Source organism: Rhamphochromis sp. 'chilingali' (assembly GCF_963969265.1).
Source record: "Rhamphochromis sp. 'chilingali' genome assembly, chromosome: 3".
Classification (NCBI taxonomy): domain Eukaryota; kingdom Metazoa; phylum Chordata; class Actinopteri; order Cichliformes; family Cichlidae; genus Rhamphochromis; species Rhamphochromis sp. 'chilingali'.
The window spans coordinates 34,059,016-34,079,050 of record NC_137931.1 but is presented as its reverse complement, the minus strand read 5'-3'; the positions used below and the strand labels follow the sequence as shown (position 1 = coordinate 34,079,050).

Sequence of the window (20,035 nt, the reverse complement as noted above, 5' to 3'; positions counted from 1 at the left end):
GCTTGAAGAAATGTGGATGTGGCCTTTAATATGAGGGGTTGTGATTTGGTTATTTCTCGGGGAGGGAAGTCTAATGAATTTATTTAATCTCTCCAGCAGTGGGAATTTTCGGTGTTCCTTTACCAGGCGGCCTATGAGCTAGTTTCATCGCAGTATCTGAATCTAAAGGTCTGGGACAGTCTGCCCAACATGTCTTATTATACTTCACACATCTTCGACTATGCTCAGGTCTGCTTGGGTATAAGTGACGTTATTTGTCATTAGTGAGGGTGAGGGTCCATTTGGATCTACATGTGACTGCCTAGCTTTGTGACTGTGTCTTCCATGCCTTTACCGGCTTCAAAGTGCAGAGAGCATAAGTTGTTATTTGAGTGGGTTGGCTGGTGACTTCGTCTGACTCGTCATCAAACATTTTCCAGACATTTAAAATAAGATTGGTATAGAGTTTGGGGAAAAACAAAGGGGAAAAAAAAAGAAGAAAAAATTCAACCGAAATGTAAATAATTTGTTTTAATTGAGTAAAAAAAACAATTACATTTAATTTTAATAAATAAAAATAATGCTACAAATAAAATAAAAAATTTCTATGTGTATTTACATATTTTTGGTTGTTTTATGTTTTTCCTGCTCCATACCTGTCCTGTTTAAAATGTGTGTGTAATGTTTTATGATGACTACAAGTCTAGATGTGTTGGGCACGTGCTGCTGGAACTTTAACCTTTCAGAGATGTCATTGAGGCAAACGGGACACTTTTGACTTGTTTACACTTTTTTTTTTTTTTTTTTTTTTTTTTTTATCTGCTTTTGGCATTTGGTAGTTTTGCTGTATTTAGGTGTTTAGAAAATGGTAAAAAGAAAAAGAAAGAATAGCCCATGAATAAGAAGGTGTGTGCATCATGTGTACGTGCTTTTTGAATGCTTTTCTGTGCTGCATTAGAGTCCTCCCTTTTATATGAGAAACCTGTTCTGTGGCTTCACAATAGGCAGTTTGTGTCTTAGAGGCTGAGACGCTGTTAAGGTGTTGCCAGTGAATCATCTTCTAGAACAAGGTGTTTGTGGTGACAACAGCCTATACAGGTGTGCAGCAGGGGGATCTGAGTCAGGTCTTTTTGTTTGCAATTCTTTGAATTGGTGAATGTACACATTCTTAAGAATCCTATCTGTCATGGAGTGAGGCCTTGCTGAGATAAATGTGCTTGCTTTTTTTTTTTTTTTTTGTTATCTTGCATCATAACCTGAGGAAATATTTCCATAGAGTACAAAAGTATGTTTGAGCAGTCAGCAGGAAGATCAAAGTCCTTTTAATAGCTGCATTTAAATGGAAGTACAACTGAGAAACACCGAGTCGCTCTGTGGGACTGAAGCCAGGGCAGATTTTAAGGCGACGTTAAGGCTTGTTTGAATAGGCTTACTGATTCTAGGCCAGACAGGTTCACTCCTCCAGGGAGATTTTTTTTATTTTTTTTTATTGACCATCAGAGAATTAGGCAGAATTAGGTAACCACACAAATATGAGAGCTCACATTTCAGTGCATTCCATCCCCTCCCATTCAGCCAGACTTTTCCACTCACCCTTATTCATGCAGGCCAGTCATAACTGTTTATGCAACGTGGCAGTTCTTCAACAATCACTGCCTTCTTTGCCGTTTCCCGTTCAGCTCTACGTCACACATGTCATTGCTCTGATTGGTTAAAGTTGTGTCTAAAATGGATTTGAACTCATTGATGCCACTCATTTAAAAAAAAAAATCAGAAGTGAGAGGTTCTAGCTCATTCATATTTGTAGCTTTCTTGTGGTGTCCATTAATCAGGAACAAGTTTGGGTTTTTTGTTTAGTTTTTTTCTGCAGGAAAAGTGTCGCATTTTGAACATATTTATTAACGGGGCAAGTTGGTGTGAGCTTGCAACCGCAGAAATGTGCCGATGGGAGTGAAAGATTATGCAAAAACCGAAGATGCAGCTCACTTTCTTTTAATAACGCAGCGCACATCAGCAGGTCGGAGACGAGCAGGTCTGATGAGAGGGCGACAAATGTACAAACCAGAATAGTGCAGCGTAAACTTTATGCTTTATGTTTCCCTCAAGAAACGACATGTGAACTGAGATCAGCGAGTCTTTACGTTTTTGAGATAAAGGCAAACTCTTCTGTTAGAGCTTGCTGGGAACTGTGCTATTAAACGTGAAATCTGACAGCTTAGGAGGACAACTGCACCATTACAAACTTCACACGAGCTTGTATGCGGTTAGCCTGTATGTGCTGCTGTAGCAGATATGTTTGGGGATCCCTCCTCTGATCACATGCTGTAGTTCAGCATGTGCTTTGAATCTTAGTTATGGTTGTACTAACAAGAGAATGCCAGAAGGTCCCAACCTCATGAGTCTCTGCTTTAAGGTATGCGGTAATACTTTCTACCTGTGCCTTTATCACTTGAATATATTGTAGAGTACATTTTTTCAAAATCCTATATTTCATCACCCTCACTTTTGTTTTCTTAGTATTGTCTCTTTGAACGCGGCACAGAGGAAGTTACAGTTTAAAAAAAAAAAAAATGAACAGAACATCATATTATTATTTATTTGTTTTGAGGAAGAGTTGAATTGTTAGTCAGGCGATCAACACCAATCATTTGTTACTGTTTTTCGTTGCACGTGAATGGATACCTTTGGATTTTGGACTCAAATTTTGTTTTTCCTCTTCACATCCTACTAACATTAGGTTAGTGGTATATTAGCTAATTTTTTTACACACACCAAAACCAGAAAAAGGTTTGTAGACTGAAAAGACGATCTGGGTAATGTCCTAATCTGAATACCTCTTCATCTGGTATCCCTCCATGGCCATAGGCCACTACACAGTCAGCTTCTTCCCTTTTGCACAATGTTCAGAGATTGTTCTGCACAAAAAGCTTTAAATTGTTAAGTCTGCTTAATTCCTGTTTGATGAAGGTTCAGAGTTAAAAACTTGATCACATAATAAACGAATAATGCACATTTTAAAGTGCACGTTTTGGATTAATCTCTGATCGGGCTTTTATTATTTAACCTATTACGTATCATCTAACACCCCTTTATTAACATTTAACCTCCAACAGCAGGAGATTCTGCTTTGGCTGAAGTCTATACGAGTATATTTGAGAATGGTTTTAGTATACAAACATAGATAATTTATTCCTCTTTTTTTAAAGGCAGCTCATGCTGTGGATTACTCATGTTGTTATAAATGCAGCAGGATGGAATCCACCTCAGAAATCCCCCTGAGCAATCGCCCACTGAAAAACCGTCACCACCAAAATGCTAAAGTTACCATGGAGCTGTGATGTTTTCATAGCACTGGACCTTTTTACGATCAGGTGGTGTGGAAGTGGGCGTTGATATCTGTGAGGTTAGAAGTTTGTTGGTCAGTGCATGTGAATAACCTTATGGGATCTGTTTGGGTTCTCTTTTTAGAGCTGGAGTTGGTGACGTTATCCTTCAGGGTCAGAGTGGCTTAGCTACTGAAGTGAAGGGCCACATGATGAACAGATGAATACAAACATGACACACAAAGTGCTGAAATATGTTCAAATCCACGAACTCTGGTAGATGTGACAGATCTGTAATAAGCTGGTGTTCAGTCGACTTTCAGTCTTTAAAAATATTCTTTTTTATAAGTGAAATAAATGCCTGCATCTGATAATTTAGAAAATGGTAGACACAGATCCATGGCCATATTCATATGAAGTATTTTCTCTTCTGTCCTGACCTGTGTGTGGTTGGGGGGGGGGGGGGATTTTTCTTTAAGGATGGTCCACTAACCAGTTATCAGGCTTTATTCACCTACACCTACATACCTCTGCAGGCTTAGGGCACAGGTGTTGAACTGCAGGCCTCGAGGGCTGATGTCCTGCAGGTTTTAGATGTCTCCTTGATCCAACACAGCTGATTTAAATGGCTAAATGACCTCCTCAACATGTCTTGAAGTTCTCCAGAGGCCTGGTAATGAACTAATCATTTGAGTCAGGCATGCTGACCCAGGGTGAGATCTAAAACCTGCAGGGACATCGGCCCTCGAGGCCTGGAATTCGACACCCCTGTGCTAGAGCATAAAAACTGAGCGTACAGAATCATCATCAATTAGCCAAATGTAACAAGGGGGGGGGGGGTTAATTCTTTTACAGATTTGTATTCTTTGGCGTCTCTTTATTAATGTCTTTTATAATGTTTCTTTTTTTTCCAACAGATAATACCACCAGGAGGGAACACATCATTTGATGTGGTATTTCTTGCTCGAGTAGTTGGGAATGTAGAAAATACTTTATTTATTAATACATCACATCATGGAGTGTTTACATACCAGGTACAAATGAAGTGGCACACCTTTTTTTTTCTCTCTCTCATTTTTTTTGTGTGAAACATGTGATTAATGTTGCGTATCTGTCTTTGAAACTGAAGGTTTTCGGGGTTGGTATACCAAACCCCTACAGACTGCGACCCTTCATTGGGGCCCGAGTCCCAGTAAACAGCAGCTTCTCACCTCTTATAAACATCCACAACCCGTACAGTGAACCACTGCAGGTAATACGGACACATTGTACCCTTTGTTTATTTTATTTGCACATTTTCTTTGATGATTGATTTGGTCTGCTTCTTGTCTTTGCTTCAGGTGGTTGAGATGTACTCCAGTGGTGGGGATTTGCATCTGGAGCTTCCCACAGGCCAACAAGGAGGCACTATAAAATTATGGGTGAGTCCTCCTTTTGATTTTAAAGCTATGGACCTGTTGTGCTTGTTCACATTAAACATGGCCGGTGTTTCCAACAATGAGGTCATTGTATGCTGTTAGTGATGTGGGAAACCCCACCCACACGCTGTTAAAGCCAATCAGGCAAAAGTTGTCTTAAAGCGAGAGTAGCTAAAGGATTATTTTGACCCATGAATCATACAGATTAGAGTAAAATGGGAATAAGAGCAAAGTGAGGTTTTTAAAGGACAGTAGGCGGTCCCACTGACGCTGACCAACCCTCCCCTCCTCCAGGAGATTCCCCCATTTGAGACAAAAGGGGTGATGAGAGCCAGCTTCTCGTCCAGAGATGTGGACAACCACACGGCTTTCATCAGAATCAAAACCAATGCTCCCAATGAGGACCAGTTCATCATCCTCCCCGTAGAGGTGGAGGTCACATCAGGTGTGCTGCTAAACCTTTGTGCGACAGTTCTTTTTAATCATTATTCCCTTCTAACACTCGTGTTTCACTCATTGTTTGCAGCCCCTGGTATATACTCCTCCACAGAGATGCTCGACTTTGGCACACTCAGATCACAAGGTTTGCTTTCCTTAAAGAAATGACATCTATCAGTATTTTCTTTTTCAAACCAACCTCCCGACTCCTCCCTCTGATCTCTGCCTCCTACTTCCTCGTGTTGCAGATCGTCCAAAGCTGCTGAATCTACACCTTTTAAATTCAGGGACAAAAGATGTTCCCATTACGGTGCGTATCCAAAGCAAAATAAAGCATGAACACAACAAGTATCTCAAGGCTGTAAGAATCCATGACTGTATTCATGCTGCTTTTCAGAGTGTACGTACAACACCGTCAAATGAAGCCGTCACAATAGACTTCAAAGCAGTTACACTCAAAGCTGGAGAGAACAGATATACCAAAGTCGCAAGTATTAGTTTTGATGGTAAGTTGAGTTTTACTTCAGTTCTCTTACTTGACAGGTCACAGGAAGCTGAACTTGTCACCGTCTCTAACACTGACCTGTGACGTGGTCATTCATAAGAGTTCAGCTGAATCAGCTGTTTTTTCCTCCTGAGGAAACTCATGAACATGATGCTTCTTTGGCAGCTTTCTTTATAAAGTTATGTTAAGTAACATAACGTCACCTTCAAGATACACATCTGTATAAATAATCAAAAGCTTCAGTTGTTCTCCTTTGACTTAGTTTTTAGAAGTTCCTTCCATTTCCTTCCTTTCTATTGCGCAGCTTCCTCCTGCAGGCCCTTTGATGTGTTTTGCAGTGTCTTATCTGCTCTCTGAATCTTTTTTTTTCCCCCTGTAGCCTCAAAAGCCAGAAGACCATATCAGTTATCTGGAAAAATAACAGTTAAAGCAAAAGAGAAGAGTTATTCCAAGCTTGAAATCCCATACCAAGCAGAGGTTTTAGACGGGTAAGTTTTTCTGAGGATGAACAAGGAGACAAATGAAAATGTTGCTGTAAGAGTTAATTTGAAGCTTCACTGCTGTGTGTGTGCTTCCTCTTGTGGCAGCTACCTGGGCTTTGACCACACAGCCACATTGTTCCACATCAGGGACAGCCCCGTGGACCCGGTGGACAGACCCATCTTCCTCACGAATGCCTTCAGCTTCGCAATCCGGATACACAACGTGTCCCTCCCCGAAGAGGCCAAAACAATGTTTAATGTGAGCAGAAATGCATTAAACAAAGAAACGTAAAACAGTCAAAGCTGAGAAAAGTTCAACTGAATCTTTTTGGGTAAAATAATTAGAATAGACATGTAAAATGTTACCCTCGTAATATGAATATTTTCCACGTTACAGCCTCTAAGTGCATTGTGCATATGCTCTCATGGAATTTATCATTGTTTATTGTAGTAAAACAATCACCTGCTTGTCGGGTCTCGGGTTGGAGATACTCACTGATTTCTCTGGAACGACCCATCCAAGGTCAACCCGACTGTGAAGTCTGATCTTCCAGCATCGCGCTGACATCGCTTTCATTTATTTATGTTTTTCTTTCTGTTTTAGGTGCAGAACTTCAGCACGCCCATCCTCATCCCCCCACACGAGTCGCGTTACATCTTCTCCCTCCTCTTCCGACCGGTTCGACCATCAATCCACATAGACAGCAACATCCTGCTCATCACAAACGCATCAAAGTTTCACCTGCCTGTTCGGGCTTACACCGGCTTCTTGGAGGTACGCAGTGAACATGAAGTGGGTGCAGACGGGCGAACTCGGTCTATCATTGTAAATACAATTGTTTACTCTTAAACAATAAAATAATATCCACTGAAAGCTCTTGTACTAGTTATAGATGCTCTTGCCTCTCAGTGGTTTGGTTCACTAATACCAGACTGCATTATAGCTTCATAATACATCGCTGTTGAATCTGGTACTTAAATCTACTTTAGAGTGTGTAACATGCTGTTTTTACTGCCTGTTTTTACAGCCTCTGGTTCTGCCTCCCAGTCTGAAGGAGAACCTGCTGGACTTTGGTGTCCGCAGTGCAACAGACACCAGCAGCATCATATTTGTAGTGGTCAACAGTAACCCCATAGAGGTGAGAAGCCGTACAAGTTGATATTGGAGTGATCGATTGTAAATTGTCATAGCTCGGCATCTCGGGATGAAAGTTTCAGGCCTTTATGTGTCGTTAGGCTTCTAAAGCTTTTCCCCCATGGACGTGCTCAATTTCATAAGATTGCAAAGTGCTGAGTAAAACTGAGTTAGCTGTCGTGTCCTTATCTTCAGATAAACCTGGTTGCGGTTTGTTGGTTAAAAACTCCACTGTAGATGAACGGATGCTGGTTAGGGTTAGGCTGTTAGGTTGTTTCCACAGTGTAAACCATGTAAAGTTTAATGCTGCTTGGCAAAAGTGAAAAAGCGCCACTTTGTTCTTTTCTGTCCTCCAGCTGGAGATTAAGTCCTGGTTGGTCACAGGAGACAGTCTCTCCATGGAGCTGCTGAAGACCGAAAAAGGGAACACAACGGTGGCCCAGGGTCACCTGGAAGAGCTGCAGAACACCTCAGCCTCCCATCATAAAACGGTGAGACCTCCACAGCCCGAACGCCATCACGCTAATCCCCACAGGAAGCTAGAGTGAGCAGAGCAAGCTTCAGTCTGATGCAATCAGTCCAGTGAAATCCTACGACATGAGTTTCACTTCAACTTTTGTGGCTGTAGTTTGTGAGGACGGGAGTTTCTCGTGAGACACATGAACAAGGTCACCACTTCTGTATTTAATTGTGAAAATTTAAACTTAAAAATTGTGACAGCTTATAAATATCTATGTTCATGTTTTTTTTTGAGAAAAAGCATGAATCTCACATGAAAAGGTTAATAAATAACAAATAACTGTTTTGCGCAGTTTACAATTTGGACTTTTTTGGCTCTAATAATTAACATAAGCAAAAGTATTTCATTAATCTGAAGCTCCCGGTTCTGTTTTTCAATGCTGACCATAAATGCACTATGAAGGCTTAAAGAAGATGCAGCTTAGCTGGGCCTGGTGTCCTCCAGTCAGTGCCCCCCCATCCTCACAAACGGCTGACTCACATTCATACATTAACCTTAGTATATTTAATGAATGCAAAATGCAGAATTTTACCTCTTTGCATTATAAAACCTCAAGTACAAAAGATTTTTGTATTTTTAGCAAGTAATTTGAGGTCCCACCTCGTCCACAGGGTGATGTGAAACTTGAAAGTTTACCCAAAATGCACTATTTCAGGTTTTCTCCAGAGAGTTATCAGGAAACAGATCAAACACACAGCGCACTGCCGCTTGTTTCTGTTCCTGTGTCACAGGCGTTAAACTGCTGCAGTTGCGCTTTAAGTTGAGAGGTTTCTCTCTTTGTACCGATTTTATCTGGAATGAGGTTTGTAACACAGATCAGGCTGCTGCCTGGCTGAGTTAATGTTGTTTTTAGTAATTCACACTACTGTGAGTACTTCAGAGATCACAACAAAACAGGAAGTTGTTTAAAAGTAGAAATGAGAGACGCTGAGCAGAAGTTGGCAGAACCACAAAAGTATCATAAAAAAGTCTAGAAATCTGTAGTTCTTAAATAGATAAGACATTACTAGCCGAGGAATAAATGGTGTAATGAACTATTTATCTTATCTTAAAAAGCATAAAGATAATAACACTGGACAAAAACAAAAAAGAGACTTAATTATTGGAGGAAACGGCTGAGACAAACTTCATGTAGCAGCATATTTTCCTCAGTGTTGCTGGTAGCTAATACACAACTTGGCCTGCTGATTAATGAAGAAGCATCTTCTCATATTACTGAGGCTGTCAGACCAGCTGAGCTTGTAAAGTAGGCCCTGAAAGCCATTCTAGCTACCGTTTGAAGCACTCAGAGATTCCCTCAAGTCAATTTATCTAAAAGCTCCGTGAACCGCAGTGTCGTACAGCTAAACAAATCAGAAAATGAAACAAAATGATAAAAAAAGAAACCTCTCAAGGGGGAAAAGTTTGGAAAGTATGAAAATAAAATAATAAACTGTGACATGCATCATATTGTTCAAGTAGTATGCATGTCACAAAAAATCAAATAATTAAGTTTTGTTTGTTCTTTGATTTCAAGCTTTTTCCTTCTAAGCAGCATCTCATTTTGAATCTAAGAGGTCTTCTTACTCAGATAATCTTTTCTGTCATTTGGTTGTTTGGTTTTAAACATTTTAATCATCTTAAATCCAAATTGAAACTATGTTCTTGATTGTTTTTGGCTTTTAGAGAACCATTTCAGTATTCATTTCCTTTTTAAAGGGAAGGCTATGAAACCTGTGAAAGAAATTTACTGCCTGTGTGTTTTGCTGTCTCGGATGTGGAAGCTCTTCAACCACAGTGTCAAGATCGGAGATAAAACATTGTTATTCCAAGCAATTTGATGATGTGTGCAAAGAAAACAAAACAAGAGGGGACGGACTTTAGAGAAACTGTAGCTTGTTCACAAAGTGTTGAGAGACAGAAAACCTTTTTGTTTTCACAGGTTATATTAGCATCTGGATATTACGCAGCATTCAGAGTGACACTAGTGGCCAAAGCTCTGGAGGGCACGTACGACGGGGCTGTACACCTCACCACAGATTATGAGGTAGGCTGGCTGGTGTGTAGTTTTCAGGCAGTTTCTTCAACATAAAAGCATAACCTGGTGTTGTTTTTGGCCTCAGATATTAACCATCCCGGTGAAAGCTGTCGTCGCAGTGGGCACATTAAACAGCTCTCCCAAACACATCATTTTGCCACCTTCATTTCCAGTAAGTAACACAAAATTGATTTCACAGCCATCATGTGCTGGCAGCATGCAGAAGATGAGTGTTTAAGTTAAAAAAAAAAAAAAGAAAAGAAGAAGAAGCCAGCTTCCTGTTTAATGCCTGAGGTGTTGGATTGAGTTACATGTCTTCTTCTTTAGGGGAAGGTAGTTCACCAAAGCTTTAGCATACAGAGCTCCTTCACACAGAAAGTGAGACTGCAGCAGATCCGCTCCCTGACAGAAGACATCCGATTTTATTACAAACGTCTCCGCAACAGCAAAGACGAGCTGGAGCCCAGACGGAAGTCTAAGGTACAAAAATCCTCCCAGTCCTCAGCAACACAAAAAGTGGGTCACGCTTTCTTTTGAGACACAAACGTATTTTTATTACTTGTTTTACAGGTGGCAAACATTTATTTTGACGCCGGCTTGCAGTGTGGTGATCACTGTTATGTGGGCCTGCCATTTGTGCTTAAATGTAAGTTTTAGTTGTTATTAAACTCTGTGTTTGTGTGCACGTCGGTGTTTTTAACAACAAACCCTTTAGACCGGACTTATGCCTCTGTGAGGAGGTGGGATCCTTTTAGTGTCTCAAATTTTGATGTTTACTGATGATTTGATCCAGAGGAAGTATGTATAGAGAGAACAGGATGGGACCTAAGATAGAACCCTACACCAGCACAGTGCTGCTGGTGAAGAAGAATAGTTTACAGTAAACATAGAGAAGGATCTATTATTCAGGTATAAGATGAACCAGCGTAGTGCAGATGCCAGCACTGATGTGCACGCGTTGTGGTCAGTGCTGTTAAATGCAGCAGTGAAGCCAAGGAGGATGAGGATGGCACAGTCCCCAGAGCCCGAGCAGATCATTGCAAACTTTTATCAGTGGATTCTGTTAATGAAGAAAGACTTTTTCCCAGACTTTTAAAAGAAATGGAAGTCTGGAAGACAGGCTGGTAGTTTTTTGGGTAAGATGGGGTCCAGGTATTCAGCAGGGCTTGAACAACTATCTGCTTAAAGAGAGATGGAGCAGTACCAGTAGCCATAGAACTGTTGTTTAATACAGTTTTACAAACTCGTTGCAGCCCTTTTGGGTGAATTCCATCTGGAGCAACATCTGCTCATTTTGAAGTGACTTTTTTTTTTTCCTTCCCCAACGTCGCTAAGTGAGAACTGGAGGATTCAGAGTAAATTTGGATTTACTCTTGATTGAATATTGAGTCTGATACTGTCAATTCAGTTGATTTCATTGTTCTGTGTTTAATAAAAGTTAGCTGCAGGAGTGCTAACACAGCATGAAGAAGCTATTCTTTGTTTGCAGTCATTTTTTTTTTTTTTAACGACTGCAAGTTTTGGTCAGACGATGATTTTTCCGCCGCAGCAGCTTCAATCTCTCGTTATTTAGTTTATTTGGACTCTTTCATCGCAGCTTCATTAATATTATTTGATCTCTCCACTCTGTATGTGAGGAGGTGCACACACTGAGACCGAGAGCAAGGAAAGGAGAAGTGAGGTGTCTGTAAACAACAGCAGTGAAGTCGGCTCAGAAATATATAAAAAGAACAACTGAAGTGTTATTTCTGATATTATTATACATGCATAGCAGACAGATAATACCGATGTGTCATTTTTAAATCTCACAGTATCATCAGTACGTGGCATCCCTAATCCTCGAGAGATGTGGGTTTATGGTCGAGTCCCATCCCTAAAATATAAATCTAGTCTGAGCCCATGGTTGAGAATTCAGTGGTTAATTTATTATTTATTTTTTTCCTTCCACAGCTGAGGCTAAACCTCATGGGCTGGCGTTACAGGAGGATATCTGGGACGCCGATGTCGATCTTCACCAGAAGCTCCTCAGACGATGGAAAGAGCTCAAGGAGCGCTCTGTGCACAAGTAAGCACGTTGTGCATTCAAAGCGCACTATGAAATAAAAGTTCTTTCCAGGATAAAATAAAGTAAAAATGTAACTTCTTTTCTCACCAAAGGATCGAAGCTGTCTTTGAAGTTAACACAGATCTCCAGAAAAACGTTCAGGCTAAAATAACCGCACACCTGACGTGGCCTTCGCTGGTCAACTCTTCACAGAGAATCACGTTCCCCCTGACCAACACCAACAGCTCCTCTGTGAGTACTCGCCCATTAGATAGATTAGATAGAACTTTATTAATCCCTCGGGTGGGTTCCTCTGGGAAATTCGATTTCCAAAAAAGCACAGCACCGACAGAAGTCGGTGTTTAGGACACGGCACACAGGTTTTGCGTGTTTTAAACATGTTTCAAACTCAGGCATGACATCGTTTGTCCGCAGGACGAGGAGGTGATTTTGCAGAACCCAGCAGATGTCCCTGTTTATGTCCAAGTACTCCCCTTGGCGCTTTTACCAAACCCCTCTGTGTTTTCTGGAAAACTGGCCGACAGGTAAGAAGTCACAACTAAACTCCCGCTTATTCTTTTTTCCCTCAGCTTACGCTGACAGTCTTCTTTACTACTTTTCTTTTTCAGGTTTCCTTTAGGAAACTTATCCAACATCAATATAAACACAAACACCTTTGAGTTCCAGGTTCACAGAAATCAAGTAAGTCCATTGTTGATTTGGTGGCTTTTCAGGAAATCGGAGAATCGGCTGCTTATTGTGCTGCTAATCACTGTCCTCTTGTCCGTGGATCTGACAGCATGTGGAAGCTGTTTGTCTCTAACAGTCTCTCCGTTTGTGTGACAGACATCGCTAATGAGGAGCAGTACAGGCTTTGTAGAAGGCTCAACCAGGCCCTTTGTGTACAACCTCCTCCTGCTGCCTGGAGAAGTCAAGTCTTTCAACATAAGATTTACTCCCATTGGAAACCACAGCGTCTCCTCCCTCCTCATAGTCAGGTAATACCACATTTTAATGTTAGAAACTAAAACAAAAATGCACTCCTCCATTGAAATGAATCACTTTACTGGGGCATCTGTTTAGAAACAACCTGACGGTGATCGACACGATCATACTTCACGGACGAGGCACGACAGAGAGCCTGAAGGTCGGAGGGAAGCTTCCAGGACAAGGCAGCTCGCTGAGGTTTAAAATGACTGAAGCTCTGTTGAAAGACTGCACAGAGAGTGAGTTTATAAACGATGCAAGAGAGCGGTGTCACCCAATCAATGTGAGCCAGTCATGTTGTAGAGGTTCATCTTAAGTTCAACTGTCTGTTGGCAGGAATATGTACTCATTATGTTAGTAATTGGCCTGCTGGTCTATTTTTCTAAAGATCAGTAAATCTGCCAGTGTTCAATTTCAAAGGCAGCCCCATCCACGAGAACTCATAGATGTGCAAAGTAAAGCTCAATAAATGCAATGAAATAAAACAGATTAGACATGTAAAATATCACAGAGAAAAAGACAACATTATGTATTAATTAAACTTCCTAAATGAAAATATCCAAACACGCAGTGAGCCCTGCTGTTAACAGGATTTATTCCAGTACATTTACTGTGTGTGTGTGTGTGTGTGTTTCAGTATGTTCTATCTAATTTTTCCTCTTTTGAAACATTAAGTTGAATCTTGATTGTCCCTGTTTTTTGTTTCAGAAACAAAAGTGAAAGAGCCAAACTTCACTCTGAAAAGGACGTTCAGAGTGGAGAACACGGGTTTGCTCCCGATCACCATCAAATCGGCAGAAATCAATGGACAAGCCTGCGAAGGATTCGGATTCAAAGTTCTCAACTGTCAAGAATTTGCACTCAAGCCAAATGCTTCGAAAGACCTCGTCATACTGTAAGGACTCACTGCTACACACACACCTCCATCATCAGTGGTTTTCCTGTGCGTGTGTGCGTGCATTCCCCCCTTCGCCACACGAGCCATCCCTAATATGGCCATCTGAGGCGCAGAAGCTCATTTAAGTGCTGTTTAAATGTTCTCTTTGTTGGTGTTAGCCAGTCTGAAGAAAGTTAGCTTCACGGGGGAGTAGTTAAAAGTGCTTTTGTCAGGCAGGGGAATCAATAATGGAAACACCTGCATTAATTCAACTTTTTCCAGTAATGCTACAAAAACACAGTCAGTGATACTGAAATGTTGCTTCCCTAAATTTGTAAAATAAAATGTAACAAAGAGGTGTCAGAATCTGGCCCAGCGGTGTGGCCAGGAGAGCCATGCTGTGATTGGAGAAGGATTTACAGCTGCAGAAGCCCTGAGGCAGAAATGTAGCCTTTCTTTACTCTGCCCTGACAGGTGTATGAAAAGAGTGCTCAAACCCACATAGCAGTGAGACTGAAGAGTGGGAATATAGGACACTATGACAATGACTTATCAAACTTATTAGGGCACGACAGTTTATAAAGCTTTTTCACTCGTATTTGAGGCTTACTTTATGCTAAAGCTAATCTATTCTGCTCATTTCTAGCTCTTTGTGGTCGCCCTCTCTTTAAAGCTGCTTTATAGATCAGCTTTCAACCTTTTTGTTTTTGATAATGTTTACAGTTGAAGCTAGATTGGTCAACCCTGTTGGGTTTTTTGTTTTTTGTAAATTTCAAAGATTAAGGCTTCATTAAAAGTTTGCTTCAGAAGCACTTTGAAATCTCTTCTATAGGGTCGTTGGTGTGCATTTTATTGTGCAATTAATCTTTCCATATTCAACCTCAGGGGGTCCTCTGAATGACGAAGCATTTTTACTGTTGTTCCTTTTTTGCTTTATGATAAGTTTTGTTTATGGTTGCACCACCCGTGAAAACGTACAAACGGACGGATATCAGAATATAAAAGAATATATTTGAATGAAGTGAAAATGTATTCAAAGTGAAAAGGGTTCCAGAATAAACTCCTGCAAGTCATGACTCGAATATTCCAAATAGGAACAATGCACTTGGACACAAAGTGTGTGTGAGTGTGTGAGTGAGTGAGTGAGTGTGTGAGTGATATGAAAAGAATAAGCTGAGTGAATTCCATAAATGTGTTTTCATGGCTTTGTTTCGTTTGAATTCCTGTACTTTTCCAGGGCGCTGTTGTTATTGTGCAGACACAGAAACACCCAGGTGCTGACACACCTGAATGCATCTCGTGTCTAACTGGTGTATTTGTCTGATTTGCCCACCTATTTGATGAGTTTGAATAACAAGCCTTTATTTTTGGTAGTTTTTATATGTACGCAACCTTCTTGCTGTCCTTGGTTTGTTTCTGCCTCGGTGAGAGTTTACCTGTGATATTGGGCTGTAAATATAATTTGTTTTGATCAGGACTGTCAGGTGAAACACAATGGATGCTTTTAAAGATTTGGACACAGAGAGAAATTTGGCTGGATCCTCTGAGGCGTGTACGTTCAGACAAAAGCCTCTCAGATGTTTATTATAGGCAAAGAAACATTGAAACCAGACACACCCTTCATCTTTATACTGTACATATCTTTGTGTATATAAATAACTCATTAGCTCATAAATCATAAAGATACCTCCCAGGTGTTTCCTCCCATGAGCAGGTTTCACGTGGATCGCAGGACAGGCTGCTCAGTGTTCTCTCTCTCCTTTATTGTCAGGTTTACACCCGATTTCACTTCCTCTCGAGTGATCCGGGAGCTGAAGCTGGTGTCGTGCGGCGGCTCAGAATTTGTGTTTGTCCTCAATGCCTCGTTGCCCTATCACATGTTAGCCACATGTGCAGAGACCCTGCCCAGGCCCACCTGGGAGCTCCAGCTCTACATCATTGTGTCTATCGTTATGAGGTGGGTGTCGCCGCACAACGCAAGCAAAACATGCAGAACACGGTTCTATGTGACAATCAATTCATTACAAAAAACTGAGTAGCTGTAGAGTTGACTTCAGGGTTTTAACCTGAATTTCTGCAGTTAGGCCATCAAGATTATGTTACCCTTAATGTAACTTTTAATATTAATATTAATTCTCCTGCTCATAACCAATGCTCTTCTTTCTTTATCACTGGGATTGCTCTTTTTATTTTAAAGCAGGATTAGATTTAAATAAAACTTTATTTGCTTGCCAGAAAAGTAACAGCAAAGACTGTATGCTCACTAAAGACAGATGAGGATGAGGAAACAGCAGAGAGGATCTGTGTGCACGCATTTCTGCTCTCAGCTATTCATGCAGCTCCACCTTCACACACCCAAAGGGAACAGGGTGGTGTTCAAGGCTAACAGGTGCTCTTACCTGGAGACAGAGCTGCACTTTTATTAATGAGCCCGATGTTTGTTTAAAACCCTGAAACAAAAAGTGTTGTTATAGCAGCAGCCTTGTCACGCTCACGCTGTAACCCTGCACTCAGGTTTAATGGTAGGATACTTAATCTAGTTCTGCAGATAGGTCACATGTTTGCATGGGATTGTTTATAAGCCTCAGTTATGCTTGTATAGCAACGGCTTTGGAATACAGATTAAACTAAGTTAGCAGAAAGCTTGATCTCAATCTGACAAACGGTTCATGTGTGCTGTTTGTTTGTGTTACAGTTCCATGTTTCTGATAGTGATCACCACGGCCTACCTGGAGGCTCAGAGCATATGGGAGCCCTTCAAGAGGCGTGTGTCCGTGGAATCCAACTCCACCTTGGAGACTGGGAGACCCTTCAATCTCAGGGACATTGTGCAAATTCACACTGATTCAAAGTAAGTGTAAATGCTCAGTGACAACCTGGGCAAAGCCCGATCACGTGGCACAAGCGGGTGTGTTCAAAGGTGCGAGCACATATTGGTAAAGAGAACTGATTTTTGAGATGAAAGAGGACGTAAAAGTGGTGCAGCAAACGCACAATAAAAATTATCCTTTCAAATGTTTGTGTGCAGAACTTAGAACAATTTTTAAAGATAAAACAGGATCAGTGTCCAACCTCTAAACATCTGAATGTGAGGGTGAACGTAATATTATTATTATTATTATTATTATTAGTGTCGTTTTCACACCAAACTAAATTTTTTTTTGGCTCCTAGCCTCCTAACCACAAAAAGAACATGTGCACACTTACCTGCGTGACTCTCACCTGGACACGTTAAGCCCGTCCAAGCGTCCGTAGCCAGCTTTTCAGTCCTTTTCAGCATGTTGAAGTCATTTATTAGGATGCTGTTCGCACATAGTTCAGATCTCACCAAACCTGGAAACCGACTGTCCATCACCTCCAGCTGTTCTTCCCCGGGAGCGTGAAGCTTTTTGTGTGTGTGTGTGTGTGTTATAGACTAAGAGCTGCTTTCTTGTAGAGTTGGCAGCTGAAGTTAAAATACATTTTTGAACCACGACCATGATGGGCACCCCAGCATTTCCCATTTGTTAACATCCTTAGCTCTACACATTCATGCGTCCATGTGAGCTCTCCTCATATAGGTATCATTGAAATTTATAGAATTCACAGATTAATAAATTCATGTTAATCCCACAGCTCTACGTGCACTGAGTAGTTACTCCAATGAGCATCATTTCTCTGTAATGTCATTTTTCATTCATTCAAAATTTAGACCTGCAGTCCAGATCTGGCCCTTATAATCAGGCACTCCTTAAACTTCAGGCTTCAGTCATTAAAATGTCCAAACATTTGAAGATTTTTGCTGTTTTTTAACTGGATTAATTGCCTCTGACGCGCCAAGAAGGTTGCTGATGGCCGTTTGCCTGTGGCTAACCGCTTCCTGCAGTTTTTACCATATCTGGCACTGAAACAGCTTATTGGCCGTTATCGCCGGCCATTCAGTCGATTTGAATTTTAATCGGAGGCGCACTGAGATGGAGCACAAAGCAAAACTTTATGGTTGCGGATAAACTTTTTTTTATCTTGTGCTTGTTCTCAGTACAGCTGAGAATTCAAATCAAGACCAAATAGTTCTACATGCAAATCTTCTCACTCGGCAGCCATCTTTAAAGCGTTCTGGGAGCCTATTTGAGCATTTATTTCAAGAAATTATGAAATTATTTTAAATAATCTATAGACTCAGCAGTCAAACCTCCGAGAAGGTTTGATGATTTTGCCACAAAATAAGATTTTGAAAAGCTTTTTTCCCCTGAAAGTTAAGCTTCTGTCACCGTCGTTCCTGTTAATGCTCACTTAGTGCTCAGTGTGTCACTCAGAGGATGAGGTGCTTCTCCCTGCAGCGAGCAGGGGCTTCACAGATTTGAACCGCCGTGTTTGACGCTCTTTATCAACGCCCAGAGACAGTTTAAATGTTAAAACTATAAATGTGCATATACAGAGTTACTGACAGACTTCTTTGTGAACACTCATCTATAGCGACCCACCACAAAACTCCAGAGGTTTATACGCATCCACCAACGGGTCAGCTCGGGGAGGCCGACAGAACAGCAGCCGTCCCTCGCCAGACTCCGACGGCCAGGGTAACAGGTCCAGGATCAGCTTCACCCGCCCACCTATGCAACCTCCTTCCTCCCAGCTCACCAAAGGAAGTTCAGTCTCTGGCAACGAAGGCCCTCCAGCTCCCTGCCAGGTAACCAACCGCAAAGGTCGCAGCACCAAACAGCCTGACCTCCAGAGTCCAAGCTTAGGCAGCCCGTCGCTGCCTCACAGAGGCATCTGCCCCGACGACGAGTTCGCCAACCTCATTGGAGCCATGGACAACGACCTCGACCGTCCAGAGCCGCTCAGTCCCGAAACTCTTCAGGAGCAGAGTTCTCAGTCCATACCAAGCAAAGGTACAGACACAACTTTTAATGAGAGGAGAAATTCTCTGTGGTCGTTCACAGCGTTTTACAGTGTGTGCTGATATCGTTTGCAGGGTTGGAATCCAAAGGGAAGCTGCGCGCTAAAGCAAAAGCCCAGAGAAAGAAGGAAGAGAAGGAGAAAAAGTCAACAGTAAAGACTCAGGGAGACGAGCTCAAAGATCTCGCCGACAACGACGACAGCTCCTCCACGACTACAGAGACCTCCAATCCAGATGTGGAGACAAACATTAAAGAGGTAAAAAAATGTTAAAGTATGTGCCAGCACATGGTCTCTGTTTGTTGTTTGCTAAAAATATGCATCACTTTTTCCAGGAACCAGTAAAAAAGAAAGGAAGGACAATAACCCCGGAAATGGCAAAAGAAGAAACATCAAATTTTCTTATAAAACCTAAAATGAAGAAACAAGTAATCACAAAGAAGGAGAACCAAGCAGAAAAATCCAGGTTTGAGTCTTTTTTTTTTCTTTTTCTTTTTTACTTTTCATCCTAAAGTGACTAAAATAACACAGTGGACTCATTTATGACCTCACATTTTCCACAGAAGGCTTTTCTTAATGTTCTATTTGCGTCTGATATCTGACCAAAAACATCAGTGGCACATAGAAATGCTCAGTGTGACTCCACGCAGTCACCTACAAGTTAAACTACAAGCCACTGCTTCCACTTTGTTCTCTTCCTGAACAAATCGTTCGTGTTCTCAGTTCTCTCGAGCTGCCCTACGTAACACCGCTGGAGACCAAGCAGCGGAAGAACTTCCCCTCCAAATCTCTCCATCCTCTCACCAGCATCACAAAGACGAGACCTCTACAGAAACCTAGATGTAAGTTTTGTATACAATAACTTTATTTAATTATGCCATCCAGAATTTGACCTTCATACTGTGAATATTTTCAGTATTACAGGCCTTCGAAGTACATGAGGGGTTTCTCGTTGTTTTTACTGCCATTTTTGAGGCTTCATAAATACAGCAGATATTCACATGAAATTTCCAGAGCTGAAAAACACATTTAAAGACGCTCAGTCCTTTAACTTTTAGTGGGTGTAGCACCTGATTATCTATCTATCTGATGGTCTAAAGCCAAGATATAATCATGTTTTTGTTCTTTATGGGTTTTTTTTTCTTTGAGCGTCACTATGATGGGCTCATACTTTGAATAAAAAGCAGCAGTTTAATGTCTGTGATGTAGAGGAGCAGAATCAGAAAGCATTAGTGCCCTCATCTGTTTCTGAAAATTCACTGCGGGGTCATATTTTCATGTGGGCTCGGTGGCTGCTCAAAACAACTTACAGGATATTAAACGTCTCCTTTATACCTTTATACAAACATAGATTTCATGTGTCTGTCTTCGAAATTACGAGGAAGTAAAAATAACACGAATAAGCAGTGCCAAAGTTCAGTCATATTAT

At 41.2% G+C, this 20,035-nt stretch overlaps 1 protein-coding gene across 2 annotated transcripts in view; it reads left to right on the top strand.

Moving 5' to 3' along the window:
• Positions 1 to 20,035, top strand: part of tmem131 (transmembrane protein 131) — a 41,179-nt gene that overhangs the window by 18,455 nt on the left and 2,689 nt on the right. For both annotated transcript variants that reach the window (XM_080877481.1, XM_080877482.1), the window contains 29 exons: positions 4,220 to 4,336; positions 4,432 to 4,554; positions 4,643 to 4,723; positions 5,015 to 5,165; positions 5,247 to 5,303; positions 5,407 to 5,468; positions 5,556 to 5,664; positions 6,043 to 6,151; positions 6,251 to 6,404; positions 6,750 to 6,920; positions 7,174 to 7,284; positions 7,637 to 7,771; positions 9,722 to 9,826; positions 9,903 to 9,989; positions 10,145 to 10,297; positions 10,388 to 10,463; positions 11,768 to 11,882; positions 11,975 to 12,113; positions 12,297 to 12,406; positions 12,491 to 12,563; positions 12,708 to 12,859; positions 12,945 to 13,087; positions 13,557 to 13,743; positions 15,497 to 15,682; positions 16,421 to 16,576; positions 18,181 to 18,599; positions 18,683 to 18,864; positions 18,942 to 19,072; positions 19,330 to 19,448. In XM_080877481.1, the coding sequence (XP_080733607.1) occupies positions 4,220 to 4,336; positions 4,432 to 4,554; positions 4,643 to 4,723; positions 5,015 to 5,165; positions 5,247 to 5,303; positions 5,407 to 5,468; positions 5,556 to 5,664; positions 6,043 to 6,151; positions 6,251 to 6,404; positions 6,750 to 6,920; positions 7,174 to 7,284; positions 7,637 to 7,771; positions 9,722 to 9,826; positions 9,903 to 9,989; positions 10,145 to 10,297; positions 10,388 to 10,463; positions 11,768 to 11,882; positions 11,975 to 12,113; positions 12,297 to 12,406; positions 12,491 to 12,563; positions 12,708 to 12,859; positions 12,945 to 13,087; positions 13,557 to 13,743; positions 15,497 to 15,682; positions 16,421 to 16,576; positions 18,181 to 18,599; positions 18,683 to 18,864; positions 18,942 to 19,072; positions 19,330 to 19,448 (3,913 nt within the window). The remainder of the gene's footprint in view (positions 1 to 4,219; positions 4,337 to 4,431; positions 4,555 to 4,642; positions 4,724 to 5,014; positions 5,166 to 5,246; positions 5,304 to 5,406; positions 5,469 to 5,555; positions 5,665 to 6,042; positions 6,152 to 6,250; positions 6,405 to 6,749; positions 6,921 to 7,173; positions 7,285 to 7,636; positions 7,772 to 9,721; positions 9,827 to 9,902; positions 9,990 to 10,144; positions 10,298 to 10,387; positions 10,464 to 11,767; positions 11,883 to 11,974; positions 12,114 to 12,296; positions 12,407 to 12,490; positions 12,564 to 12,707; positions 12,860 to 12,944; positions 13,088 to 13,556; positions 13,744 to 15,496; positions 15,683 to 16,420; positions 16,577 to 18,180; positions 18,600 to 18,682; positions 18,865 to 18,941; positions 19,073 to 19,329; positions 19,449 to 20,035) is intronic.